The sequence below is a fragment of the Ochotona princeps genome, chromosome X (assembly GCF_030435755.1).
Source record: "Ochotona princeps isolate mOchPri1 chromosome X, mOchPri1.hap1, whole genome shotgun sequence".
NCBI lineage: Eukaryota > Metazoa > Chordata > Mammalia > Lagomorpha > Ochotonidae > Ochotona > Ochotona princeps.
In genome coordinates, this window is record NC_080865.1 from 6,487,774 (window position 1) to 6,500,717 (window position 12,944).

Sequence of the window (12,944 nt, forward strand, 5' to 3'; positions counted from 1 at the left end):
AAGCACTCAGGGTGGGAGGTGGGGGAGGTAGGGAGCGAGTGTTTGGACTACTGCCTAAGACCCAAGATGCCCACCTCCCATAAAGGAGCATCTGCATTCAAGTCCTGCCTCTGGCTCCTGGCTCCAGCTTCTGTGCTAATGCATAGACCCTGGGAGGTGGCAGGTGAGGGGTCCAAGGCATTGGGCTCCCGCCACCCTCAGGGGACGCCTGGATTGAGCTCCTGGCTTCCAACTTTGTCCTTGACCCAGCCCCAGCTGTTGAGGGCATTTGGGTAGTGGGCCAGCAGATGGGAATTCTTTGTCTCTCTGCCTCTCAAGTAAATTTAAAGGAAACACAGAGGCTGTGTGATAACCTGCCTCTGTGGGCTGTGGGATGAAAACCGAAGTCATTTCTTGCCTCCATTGCTGCCCTGAGGGTGTGTGATTTCTCCCACCCCGGACCTCCTGGGGATCTCGAAGCTCCTGTCCCAGAACAAGCTTCACATTGATCCTCATGATCTATAACCTGCCGTTGGTCCAGTGAAGGAGGAAGTTGGGTTGAGGATGCAAGTACATTCTTCTCCCCACGTCTTTCATTTTCTCCTCTGTACCATGAAGAGTTTGGACCAAATTGTAAATTGACCCTTCACTCGGTTCTCTGAGGCTGTGGTTGGTTGTCTGTAAGAAATGGGACAGAGGAGCATGGCGTTAGGAGCATCATCATTGTCATCTCCCACCCCTCTTTCTGCAGGAAGCCAGAGAAGGGTATCCAGTATCTGATCGAGCGGGGCTTCCTATCCGACACACCAGTGGGAGTGGCGCACTTCATCCTGGAGCGGAAAGGCCTGAGCCGGCAGATGATAGGGGAATTCCTAGGGAACCGGCAGAAGCAGTTCAACAGAGACGTGTTGGAGTGAGGACCATCCCCTCCCCCACTGCTCCCCTGCCTGCCCAGGCTAGGGCATGTGGCCCAGGGATTTCTGGAAAAGCACAGCAAGAGGGAGGACCAGAGAGAGCCAACCTGTCCTTTTTGCTCAGATAAACTTCTCAGAACAGGATGGATAGGCCTTCCTGCTCCTATATCTTTCTGGCCAGAGGGGTCTGATCTCTTTTGGCCTGACTCCTAAAGTCTTCTGAGTGGCTCTGAGCAAGACATACTCATTCCATGGCCTGCTTGGGGCCTCAGCTTTTCTGTCTCTGAAATGAGTAGGGTGATGGGAAGGCTCCCATGTGTGTTGCCACAATTTTCTAGGAGGTAGATTTTATTTCTGTCATCATTTGTGCTTGACCGGGCCACAGGTCCCAGCTTGTGGGAGCTCTTAGCTGGGGGGTGTTGGGGGTGGGTGTTGGTCTGGGTAGGTCAGAGGCTTTCCTGCAGAGGCATTGAAAGTGCCACACCCTTCTCTGGCTCCTCAGCTGTGTGGTAGATGAGATGGACTTCTCTTCCATGGATCTGGATGATGCACTCCGGAAGTTCCAGTCCCATATCCGGGTTCAGGGCGAGGCCCAGAAAGTGGAGCGCCTCATCGAAGCCTTCAGGTATGTCTGCTTCCCATTCCTGAAGCTGCTCCCCCTCACTTCGCTGTTGGCAGCAGGGGGACAGTGGGATGTGTGCCAACCAGTCACTTCTCAGAGCCTTGTGCTTGTCTCACTGTAAAGAAAAATGTTACATCCTATTTTGCAAGGCAGTTAGGAGGGTCAGAGGCAGTACACAGCAAGTGCCCAGCCTAGCCCTGGGGCCCCGAGTTGGTTAAGTTGGTGACAACTACAGACTCAACCACAGAATACTGACTTAGTATGAGGGCCTGAGCTGGAGTGGAGTATTTCCCAGAATACTCACAGCCACCCTAGGAGGTAGGTGCTTCTGTGTTTGTTCCCATTTTACAGAAGACAACTCTGAAGTTCAGAGAGGTTAAGTAAACTTTCTCAAGGGTCATATGGTAATTAAGCAGTGGAATGAGGATTTGAACTCAGGTGTATCTGACTCCATGGTCCATCCCTGCCGTTAACTATGACAACCACTTTCGAATGCTTTGGGATCACACAGAACTGGGTCCAAACCCTGCCTCTACCCCTTTGGGGGTATGTAGAAGAGAAAAAGAGGAGCTGATGAGAACTTACATAATGGGAGAAGGATTTGCTTTTCAGTTCAAAAGATCTTGATTTGCATGCTGGCTTCACCATCTACCACCTCTACCAGCTCTCTCACTTTGGGCAAGCTGCCTCACCACTTTGAGCCTCAGTCACTTCATCTGTAAAATGAAACTGAGAATAGCTACCTTGCAGGATTGTGATAGGATGGCAGTAGACAATGCATAGAAATCCCCCAAACAGAGCTTCATGAAAGGTAAAGGTTGTGGATTTGTTTTTGTTTGTTTTTTTTTGTTTGTTTGTTTTACTTGCTAGTCTTAGGGAAACTGAGATGAGAATAGACCCGTGGAAGCTAGGGAGGATTTCTTGGAGGGGCAGGGTGGTTCGTGTCAAACTGGGAAGGTGGTAGACAGGGAGATTGGTGCCTGAGCCTGGTTTTGACCCCTCTTGTCCTGCAGCCAGCGATACTGTGTCTGTAACCCAGCCCTCGTCCGCCAGTTCCGGAACCCAGACACCATCTTCATCCTTGCTTTCGCCATCATCCTCCTCAATACTGACATGTACAGTCCCAGTGTCAAAGCTGAACGCAAGATGAAACTAGATGACTTCATCAAGAACCTCAGAGGTGATCAGAATTTCTGCCCTCCACCCAGGGAAGTGAAAATGGTTGGGTTTGGTTGGGTTGGGGAAGAGAGGTGGGGAAGAGTCAGGAAGATGCCAGCTGTCGCTTGGAAATTAACCTGGAATACTGTCACATTCCACCAAGACTGGATGTTCCCTGTGCAGTCATGCATTAATTCACTCAAATAGGCATCTGCCCATTTACACGCAATATTTACTGAGCCCTTACTGTGTATCAGCCTTCTAGGTCGTGGAGTCCTGGCAGTGAACATGATAGATAAAAGTCCTGGTCCTACAATCCATGCTGTTATGTGGTGAATGGATGAAGATGTGGCTTATGGTGCCAGCATCCCTGTATCAGAGTGCTGGCTAGCGTCCCAGCTGCTCTTCCTCAGATATAGCTCCCTGCTAATGCGCATAGGAAGGTCAAGGGCTTGGGTCCCTGCTACACCACATAGAAAAATCCAGATGGAGTTCCAGGCTCCATCCTGGCCTAGTCCCTTGATGTTATGGGCATTTGGAGAATGAATCTATGATGGAATATTCAATTTTTTCTCTCTCTCTCTTCTTTCCCTCTGTTACTTTGCCTTTCAAATAAATAGATTAAATCTTACCCAAAAAAATCCCTGGTTCTGACAGGCCTTGTACAACTTCATTCTGTCATCCACTCATCCATTTCTCACTCTTTTTCTCTCCTTTTTAAATTGATGTCCACATAGACTCATTGATTCTTTTAGGTACCCTTTCTTCAATTAATGTATTCACCTGAGCAACCAACCATCCAGCCAGTGAACATTTCCTGAGTGCCTGCTGTGTGCCAGGTCCTGTGATGGGTGCCAAGGACAATGGAGGGGAGTCTGCCATGGTCCCTGCTTACTGAGAGAGCACCTGCGTGGGGAGAGACTGACCTGTAATGTTTAGGTGACTGACATAAGACACAGAGTAAACAGTGGGGCCAAGAGAGGCTCAAAGTGCAGTTTGATCTCAGGGTGGGGAAGGGGGCAGCTCAGGTGTTTAGCCTGGTAGCTACAACACCAGCCAAGACACCCATACCCTGCATCTGAAAACCTGGGTGCCACAGGGCTCTGGCTTCTGACTCCAGCTTCCAGCTAATATAGACCCTGGAAGGCAGCAACAATGGCTCTAGTGATTGAGTCTCTAACATTCTGATAGCAGATTCGAATAGCATTTCAACAAGGCTGTTGGGGAAATGTAGCAGTGGATAGGATCTCACTGGAATAAATCAGTTAATTAAAATCAAGAGTTTGGGGGCCCAGCATGATGGCTCCGTGGCTAAATCCTCTGCCTGCATGCTCCAGGATCCCATATGGGTGCCAGTCCATGTCTCAGATACTCCACTTCCTATCCAGTTCCCTGCTTGTGGCCTGGGAAAGCAGTAGAGGATGGCACAAAGCCTTTGGGACCCTGCACCCATACGGGAGTCCTGGAAGAAGCTCTAGGCTCCTGGCTTCAGATTGGCAGCTCATCTCCAGCCATTGCGGCCACTTGGGGAGTGAATTAATAGATGGAAAATCTTTATCTCTCTCTCCTTTTCTCTGTAAATCTGCCTTTCCAATAAAAATAAATAAATCTTTAAAAAATATATCAATCTTGGCACTGGCGTTATGACACAGTACATATATCACCTGCAGTGTCAGCATCCCATGAGTCTCTGTTTAAGTTCCAACTGATCTACTTCTTTTTCTTTTTTCTTTTTAAAGATGAATTTAGTTTTATTTGAAAGGCAGATTTTAAGGAAACAAGGAGAAACAGAAAGTGGTCTTCCATCTGTTGGTTCACTCCCCAATTGGCTGCGATAGCCAGAACTGAGCTGATCCAAAGCTGGGAGCCAGAAGCTTCTTCCAGGTTTCTCACATGGGTGCAGGCCCCAAGGATTTAGGCCATCATCTGCTGCTTTCTTAAGCCATTAGTAAGTAGACAAGAAACAGAGCAGTTGGGACATGAACCAGTGCCCATATGGGATGCTGGTGCTAGCAGGTAGAATATTAGCAGACTATGCCACCGTGCCAACCCCAACCCTGCCTCTGATTGAGCTTTCTGCTCATGTGCCTGATAAAGGAACAGATAATGGACTAAGTGCGTAGGCCTCTGCCACCTACATAGGAGACTCAGATGAAGTTCCTGGCTCCTGGCTGTGGCCTGGTCCATCCCTGGCTATTGTAGCCATTTGGGGAGTGAACCAGTGAGTATAAGATCTCATTCTTTCTCTGTTTCACCCTCTATTTCTTTAAGTCTGCTTTCAAGGAAATAAATAAAGGTTTAAAAGAAAGAGCTTAAGGGAAAGAGAGCCCTCTTCCTATTACCTTGCTGGAGGAAACAGGCTTTTTATATATGTATATAAATGTGCTTTTTAAAATTTATTTTTATTGGAAAGTCAGATTTACAGAGAGAGTAAGATAGAGATTTTTCTGTGCACTGGTTCACTCCCCAAATGACTGCAACAGCCAGAGCTGAGCCGATCCAAAGCCACGAACTTGGAGCTTCTGAGTCTCCCATGGATGTGCAGGGTCCAAGGCTTTGGGCCACCCTCTACTGCTTTCCCAGGCCACAAGCAGGGAACTGGATGGGAAGCAGAGCAGCTGGGACACAAACCTGCACCCAAATGGGATCCTGGAACAAGGAGGGCGAAGATTTAGCCATTGAGCCATCATATTGGGTCCATATATGTGTGTTTTTTAATTTGTACTTGTTTATTTGAGGGAGAGAGAAAGAAAAGGAGTACTATGAACTAGTTCACTCTCTAAGTGCTCGCAATGGACAGGCTGAAGCAGGAACTCAAGCCAGTCCTGCCACACGAATAACAGGAACTCTATCATTTGAGGTGTCACTATTCCCAGGGTCTGCATTAGCAGGAAGCTGGAGGGGAACAAGGCGTGGAACCCAGGTGTTCCAGTGTGGGAATGAAACACTTTAACTGCAATATACTTGACCCAGGATTTTGATTTTAATGTATACCTTGCAGGCATGGAAAAGGTGACAGAATCAGGATAGAGAAGGATTTCTTCAGCAACAAATAACAAAATACAGAGATAGAAAAGTGTAAAGTTGTTTAGAGAACAACGGAGATGAGTTGGTGGATAACTGCTTGGGAAGATCAATTGGAACAACTAATATGAGGGCCCTGAATGGCAGGCAAAACGTGTTACTTTGATTTTTTTTTCCCTTGGGTTATTTTATTGATGTGAAGCTCTGCCACTCACCAAAGAACAGTCTACCCAAAATGGCACACAGATGATCTAAACAGAGACGAAAGGGGGAAGTGAGTTGAAAAAGGAGAACCAAAAGCAAGACAAATTTGCTGACAGTTGGGGTTTGCACTTGATAGACTGTAAACTCTCTAGCACTATGATAAAGGATGTTTTTTATTAGTACATGTCCAAGGGGCAGGTGTGGCATTTCCAGTAGAAATCTTTTCTAGCACAAGATTTTTTTTTGTAAGATTTATTCATTTTATTACAGCCAGATATACAGAGAGGAGGAGAGACAGAGAGGAAGATCTTCCGTCCGATGATTCACTCCCCAAGTGAGCCGCAGTGGGCCGGTGCGCACCGATCCGATGCCGGGAACCTGGAACCTCTTCCGGGTCTCCCACGCAGGTGCAGGTCCCAGTGCATTGGGCCGTCCTCGACTGCTTTCCCAGGCCACAAGCAGGGAGCTGGATGGGAAGTGGAGCTGCCGGGATTAGAACCGGCGCCCCTATGGGATCCCGGGGCTTTCAAGGCGAGGACTTTATCCGCTAGGCCACGCCGCTGGGCCCTAGCACAAGATTTTTTTTAAAAAGGATTTATTTTATTTTTATTGGAAAGTCACATATACAGAAAGTAGGAGAGACCGAGAGGAAGATCTTCCATCCGTTGATTTACTCCCCAAGTGGCCGCGGTGGCTGTAACTGTGTGGCTCCGAAGCCAGGAGCCAGGTGCTTCTTCTGGGTCTCTCACACTGGTGCAGGATCCCAAGGCTTTGGGCCATCCTCCACTGCTTTCCCAGGCCACAAGCAGGGAGCTGGATGGGAAGCAGTGCTGCCAGGATTAGAACCGGTGCCCATATGGGATCCCAGCGTGTGCAAGGCGAGGACTTTAGCCGCTAGGCTACCACCCTGGGGCCCCTGGCAGAAGATTTAAAGATTGAGTGGGTTTCACTTAGTAGATAATCACAAGTAGAGAAAGATGATAAACTTGGTAGGAGGAAGGTAAACATATCAGAAATCATCTGGAGCTATCTCCTAGAATCCTGCCATTGGTCATTCATTCATTCTTTGTATGTTTAGGTACATACAGTTGCCCCTCAATATCCATGCATTCCATATCCATAGGTCTAACCAACTATGGACTGAAAAACTTTCATAAAAAAAATGTGTCTGTACTGAAAACATACAGACTTTTTCCCTTGTCCTTATTCACTAGACAATAACATAACAGGTATTGCCCTGGCATTTGCAATGTGTTGGGTATTTTAAGTAATCTAGAGATCACATGAAGTACATGGAAGGATGAACAGTGTATGGGAGGTTCTATGTAAACACTAAACCATTTTGTAAGGAACTTGAGCATCCATGAAGTTTGGTATCCACATTGGATCTGGAGTCAATCTTCCATTTATACCAAGGATCGCTGTATATGAGTGGATGTATGTGCACACACACACACATACACACAGTACTTCAAAAATTGAAAGAACTGATTTTGGTGTAAAACCTTGAAACCCATGCAAAGATTTTTCACAATATGCATTTTCATGAGCTTTTTGAAGACTATTCATATGCTTGCATGTCTAAATTTTTGGCACCAGAATAAAGGTTTAATGCCATGAAGTACTCACATGCATACACACACACACATGGTGTTCAGAAAGTTATGAAAAATCTATATATGGATTTCAAGTTTATTTTGATGCCAAAATAAACCTTTTCTTAAAATAAACATCTTTCAGCTTCATTTTTCCACACATTCTTTGCAGTGCCTTTTATGTGTGTACGTGTGTGTGCATGTCCCCCTTCCAATTATTAAATAAGCAAAAAAAGAAAAGTAATACATGCTAATTTCAGAAAACATTAAATGTTAGAAAATTTCTTTTAATCATCCAAGATCTTGCCCCCTAGATCAACCATATTTTGGTGCTTTCCGGTCTTTTTCCCCCGATGCATGTCATTTTTTTTTATATAGGTGAGATTGTGCCTTACATACGATTTATCATCTTCTCTTTTCACTCAACCTACTGCAAAAGCTTTCTCATGTTATTAAATTTTTTTTTAAAACATCAAGATTTTGATCACTGTGTTGTATTATACTAAAGGGTCTAATCACTGTGTGGTATTATATTAAATGGTTATACTTTTGTTTACTTAGCTGTTGCTCTATTATGAAACTTAGACTGTTTCAAAATTTTCCCACAGGTTAGTGTATATGGAACAGCCTCTTGCAATCACATAGCCCATATAGGTGTCAGAGTAATTCCTTAGGGCAGGTTCCTAGAAGTGGAACCACAGAGTTTGAACATTTAGGTTCCTGCCAAATGATCGTCCAAAATCAGTTAGCTTACTATACATGGTTGCTTCCCTTCACACTTAACTAACACCAGATATTATTTTAAAGTATTTTTCCTAATTAGGAAGGTTAAATAAAAAGTAGTATCTGGTTTAATCGCAGTGTGTTCTGAGTTGTTTAGTCAAAACTCCCACCCTAGGGAAGAAGACAACTGGCTGTTTTCCCGATGAGCAACTTCCCTGCCCTGATCTGACTGGGGGACCACACGCTCCCACTGATGCTCAGTTTTCATGGACCATGCATGCAGACAGGGTGTTATGCAGAACTCCTGTTATCTTGTAACTCAATCTCCTGCGCAAGTGCTTGAAGTATTTATGTGATCTCTCCCTGTGTTCCTTCTGCGCCTCTCCTCGACCACCACAACCCAGGGGTTGACAATGGTGAAGACATCCCTCGAGACCTACTGGTGGGCATTTATCAGCGCATCCAGGGGCGTGAGCTGCGGACCAATGACGACCATGTGTCCCAGGTGCAGGCTGTGGAGCGCATGATTGTTGGCAAGAAACCGGTAAGTGCCTTTGGGACACTGCAGAGGAGCCAGGGCTCTGGCCTGCCTCTACTGAGTGGTAAGTCACTGTCCCTTTTTGAGCTCCAGGGTCCCCTTACCACAGGATGCAGTGGGTGAATAATGGAAATTTCTCAGGGCATTATGATACAGACTAAGTGAGATTCACCATGCAGATGCATCCAGCACACAGTCAGGCCCATATAGCGGAGTATCTGTCCACCTCCAATTTTGCCTCTCTATCCCACATGAGAAGCCCGTAATTAGCTGTGGACCAAAGCCAAGAACCTATTCTAGTCTTCACCAGCCAACACTGATGGATGCCTTTCCACCAAGCCCAAGATTTCACAGAGCCCTGTACACACAGATATGAGTCATATGTGACCTCTCTCCTTTGGGGGTGCTCACATATCACGGGGTGCCAAAGACAGAGATAATACTTCCACCTGATGGTCTAATTTGGGGGAGGGGTGGGGAATAGAGAGGTGAGAGAGGCCATTTTCAATCTGGGAAATTAGGAAGGCTTCTTGTAAGAGGCAGTTTCAGAATTAGAATTTGAAGGATGGTTAGAGGGTGGCCATATAGAGTTGGGCAAGAAAGGCAAAGCAGCAGAAAAGCTTATGACTTAGTTGTTTATGCTGCTTAGATCAGAGTAACCATCTGAGCTAAACTTCCTCTTGTAATGGAATGTGAAAGTGCTGGAGGCCTGGAGCTGCAATGCTGGCCTTGCTAACTGCCACCTGTTCTTTACAACTCTGTTAGGTCCTATCTCTTCCTCACCGTCGCCTGGTTTGCTGCTGCCAGCTCTATGAGGTGCCAGATCCAAACCGCCCCCAGAGGCTGGGGTTGCATCAGCGGGAGGTCTTCCTCTTCAATGATCTCCTCGTGGTAGGGGCACTGTTGGGGAGGAGATTAGAGGGAGATGGGGAGTGTGGGTCCTGAATCTGGCTGGAAGCCCATTGACACTGGTTTGGTGGGGAGATGCATGGCAGGTGAGGTGCCGCACCCACACTGACTCCATCATCTGTTTTCCTCATGTATCCCTTTGCAGGTAGTGAGAGCCATGCAGGGGCAGAAATTGTGATGATCAGGGGAAATGACAGGCTTACCGTCTGTGGAGTAGTAGCCAGTGTCCTTATACACTTCAGCAGCCTGGGGGGTTCTGTGGAAAGCCTGGGTCAGTATGATATCTTTGAGTGGTTGAGAGGGATTTTTTGAAGATTTATTTATTTATTGGAAAGGCAGAGTTACAGATAGAAAGAGAGGGAGAGAGACAGAGGATCTTCCATCCACTCACTCCCTAAATGGCTAAATTGGCTGGAGCAGGGTAAATGCAAAGCCAGGAGCTTCTTCCGGGTCTCCCACGTGGGCGCAGGAGCCCAAGCACTTTGAGCCAGCACTCTCCATTGCTTTCCTGGGCATATTAACAGGGAGATGGATCACAAGTAAAACAGGCAGGACTAGAGCTTGTGCCCAGATGGGATGCTTGTGCTGCACATGGGAGCTTACTGCACTTCGTCACAATTCTGGCCCTGAGAAGGATTCTTAACACCAAGTTCATCACCAATACAGATGTTGATCTTTTAAGGATGAGTGCCTATTCTGCAGGGTGAACAGGCTTTTTAGGATCTTCAGGGAGAGAACCAGCTTGCTCATGGATGCCACTTTACTTGCACCATTACAGGGACAGAATACAGCTTTACTGGCTAGACTCTGTCTCCCTAAGGGTTCCTCCCAACATCATTCATTTGACCCTTCACAAAACTGAAATAGCCTCCCTCTGCTGTGAGGCAGCTCTTAAACAATTTGAAGATAGCAATCCTGCCCCCTATTGGTCTTCTGTCTTTTAGAAGAGTTTTTCAGTTTCAGCACTGTTGACATTTGGGTTCAAAAATTCCTTATTATAGGGAACTGTCCTATGAATCACAGGATTATTTAACAGCACCCTGGTCTCTACCCACCACTGCCAGTAGCAATCCTTCAACCACAACTTTCTCCAGACATTGCTCAATATCCTCTTGTTGGGGAAAGCAAGGGGAGGCAGGCAAAATTACCCCTGGTCGAGAGTTGCTGCTTTAGATGAAGCACACCTCCAGTACTCTCTTGGACCCTTAGTTTCTGCCTCTGTGACATGGCATCCAAATGAAATAAGACGTCATGTGTGCAATAGCTTCCCCCTGAGAATTGCCTGTCCTACCCAGGTGGTGATTCAGGAGTGTTAGACCCGCGCCACGTACTGACACTTGTGGGTGTCCAGATCTGTGCTGGACACTGGGTACACCGTGATGATTCAGACTCTGATTTCCACGAACAGTCCATTGTTCAGTAGCTCACAGTCTGAGGTGGCCTCAAATAAGTACTTTATATCACTGCATTAGAATCATCCTGAAAGCAACACATCTGCTTTTAAAAGAGCCACTTGCAGACAGCCTGAGTCTACAATTAGTTGGGCTCAGAGTACCCAAGTATTTGATAAAGACCTTGGATTGTTGAAATGCAAACTAGTTAATTGTATACATAGACTGGTAGAGATTGCCATCATGTGCTAGCTCTGGGTGGGGAGGCAGGCTGGGTGTATGAGAGCTCCTGAAAAGCAGACCCTTCCTCCAGTCTATCATGGAGCAATCAGCATACTTGGAGGCCTACCAGATAGCCTGACAAGGGAAAGGTACCCAACCTGCCCTCTAGAAGCTTAGAAAAGGGAAAAGGAAAAGGAAATCTGTGTGGGATGTTAGGCCAGGCTTCCTGGAGGGAGCAGCATTCAGTTGAGTTCCTATAAAAATTGCAAACGCTTGTTGTGCATCCATCATTATTACATCAGGAACTGGCATTTTTCTTCCAGCTCTCCCATTCTGTTCCTCCAGCTTCAGTTCTTCCCATCTTGTGGGTGTGCATGTTTGTGTGTTATGTCTGTTAGTGGGGGAGGCGAGGAGGGTGGTTACTAGAAATAGGTGCCACATGGAAATTCCCCACCCCAAACCCTGCCTCTTGTCTTTTTCCCACCCCTACCAAAGGTCACCAAAATTTTCCAGAAGAAGAAGATCTTGGTGACGTACAGCTTCCGTCAGTCCTTTCCCCTGGTGGAAATGCACATGCAGCTTTTTCAGAATTCATGTGAGTCCCTTCTTGGATCCCAGCATCCTCGGCATCTATGCCCTGCCCCCTGCTCATCCTTTATCCATACTAGCTGGCAGTTGGTGGGCTAAGCACCTGCTAGATCCTGAGATGAAGGGTAGGCTTGGTGGGATTTGACTCAGGGCTAGCTGCTGGGGAACTCATGGTCCTACAGAGAAGCAGTGTGTGTGTGTGTGTGTGTGTGTGAGAGAGAGAGAGAGAGAGAAAGAGAGAGAGAGAGAGAGAGAGAGAGAGAGAGAGAGAGTTGGTGAACCTAAAGAGGTGGCAATCATGCTGAAGGGTTGAACAGCTAGCACTTGGTTGGGTCACATTTGGAGCAGCATAAGCAATGTGAATAGCAGCAGAGGTGCAAACACAAGGGTTTTTGAGAATTATTCAATTGTTTGCCTTTCCGTTCTGTGGCATAGGGAGTGCCCAAGCCATAGATACCAGTAGTTTGGGGGTTTGGGAGGCAAAAAGGGGAGCCATAGAGGATGCATAGACAGAGGAAAGGCCCGATCTGAATTGAATGTTAGAAACATTCTTTCCCATTGGAACCACCTTGTTTTTCAGTCCCCATAGATGTGTCCAACCTCCCCTCGTAATGCCCTTGCCCACAGATTACCAGTTTGGGATCAAGTTGCTCTCTGCAGTACCTGGTGGGGAGCGCAAAGTCCTCATCATCTTCAACGCCCCCAGTCTCCAGGACCGGCTGCGCTTCACATCTGATCTGCGCGAGTCCATTGCAGAGGTGCAGGAGATGGAGAAATACCGTGTGGAGTGTGAGTAGGCAAGACACGTCTCCATCCCCCTCTCTACCTCAACACAGTGCCCCACACAAACCAAGAATCCAGGTATCTGGGAGTCTCAGAGCCAAGAGACAGTTTGCCCAACCCTCCCACCTGCACATTTCAGAAGTCCCTCAGCTTCTGCTTGGGTACCTTCAGTGCCAAGGGACTCATTGCTCCCACCCTCAGATTATTAGTCCACATCCCAAGAGGCTATGCTATGGCCTCATGCTCATCACTCAGTCACGAGCCCACTCTTTCTTCTGTTGTAAGGCAGCAGGG

General features: G+C 47.1%; 1 protein-coding gene across 3 annotated transcripts in view; it reads left to right on the forward strand.

Annotated features, from left to right (window-relative positions):
- The window catches only part of LOC101530665 (IQ motif and Sec7 domain ArfGEF 2), a 52,272-nt gene that overhangs the window by 33,873 nt on the left and 5,455 nt on the right, over positions 1-12,944 (forward strand). For all 3 annotated transcript variants that reach the window (XM_058658294.1, XM_058658296.1, XM_058658295.1), the window contains exons 5-11: positions 731-892; positions 1,396-1,518; positions 2,529-2,695; positions 8,624-8,763; positions 9,523-9,648; positions 11,775-11,874; positions 12,495-12,656. In XM_058658294.1, coding sequence (XP_058514277.1) covers positions 731-892; positions 1,396-1,518; positions 2,529-2,695; positions 8,624-8,763; positions 9,523-9,648; positions 11,775-11,874; positions 12,495-12,656 — 980 coding nt within the window. The remainder of the gene's footprint in view (positions 1-730; positions 893-1,395; positions 1,519-2,528; positions 2,696-8,623; positions 8,764-9,522; positions 9,649-11,774; positions 11,875-12,494; positions 12,657-12,944) is intronic.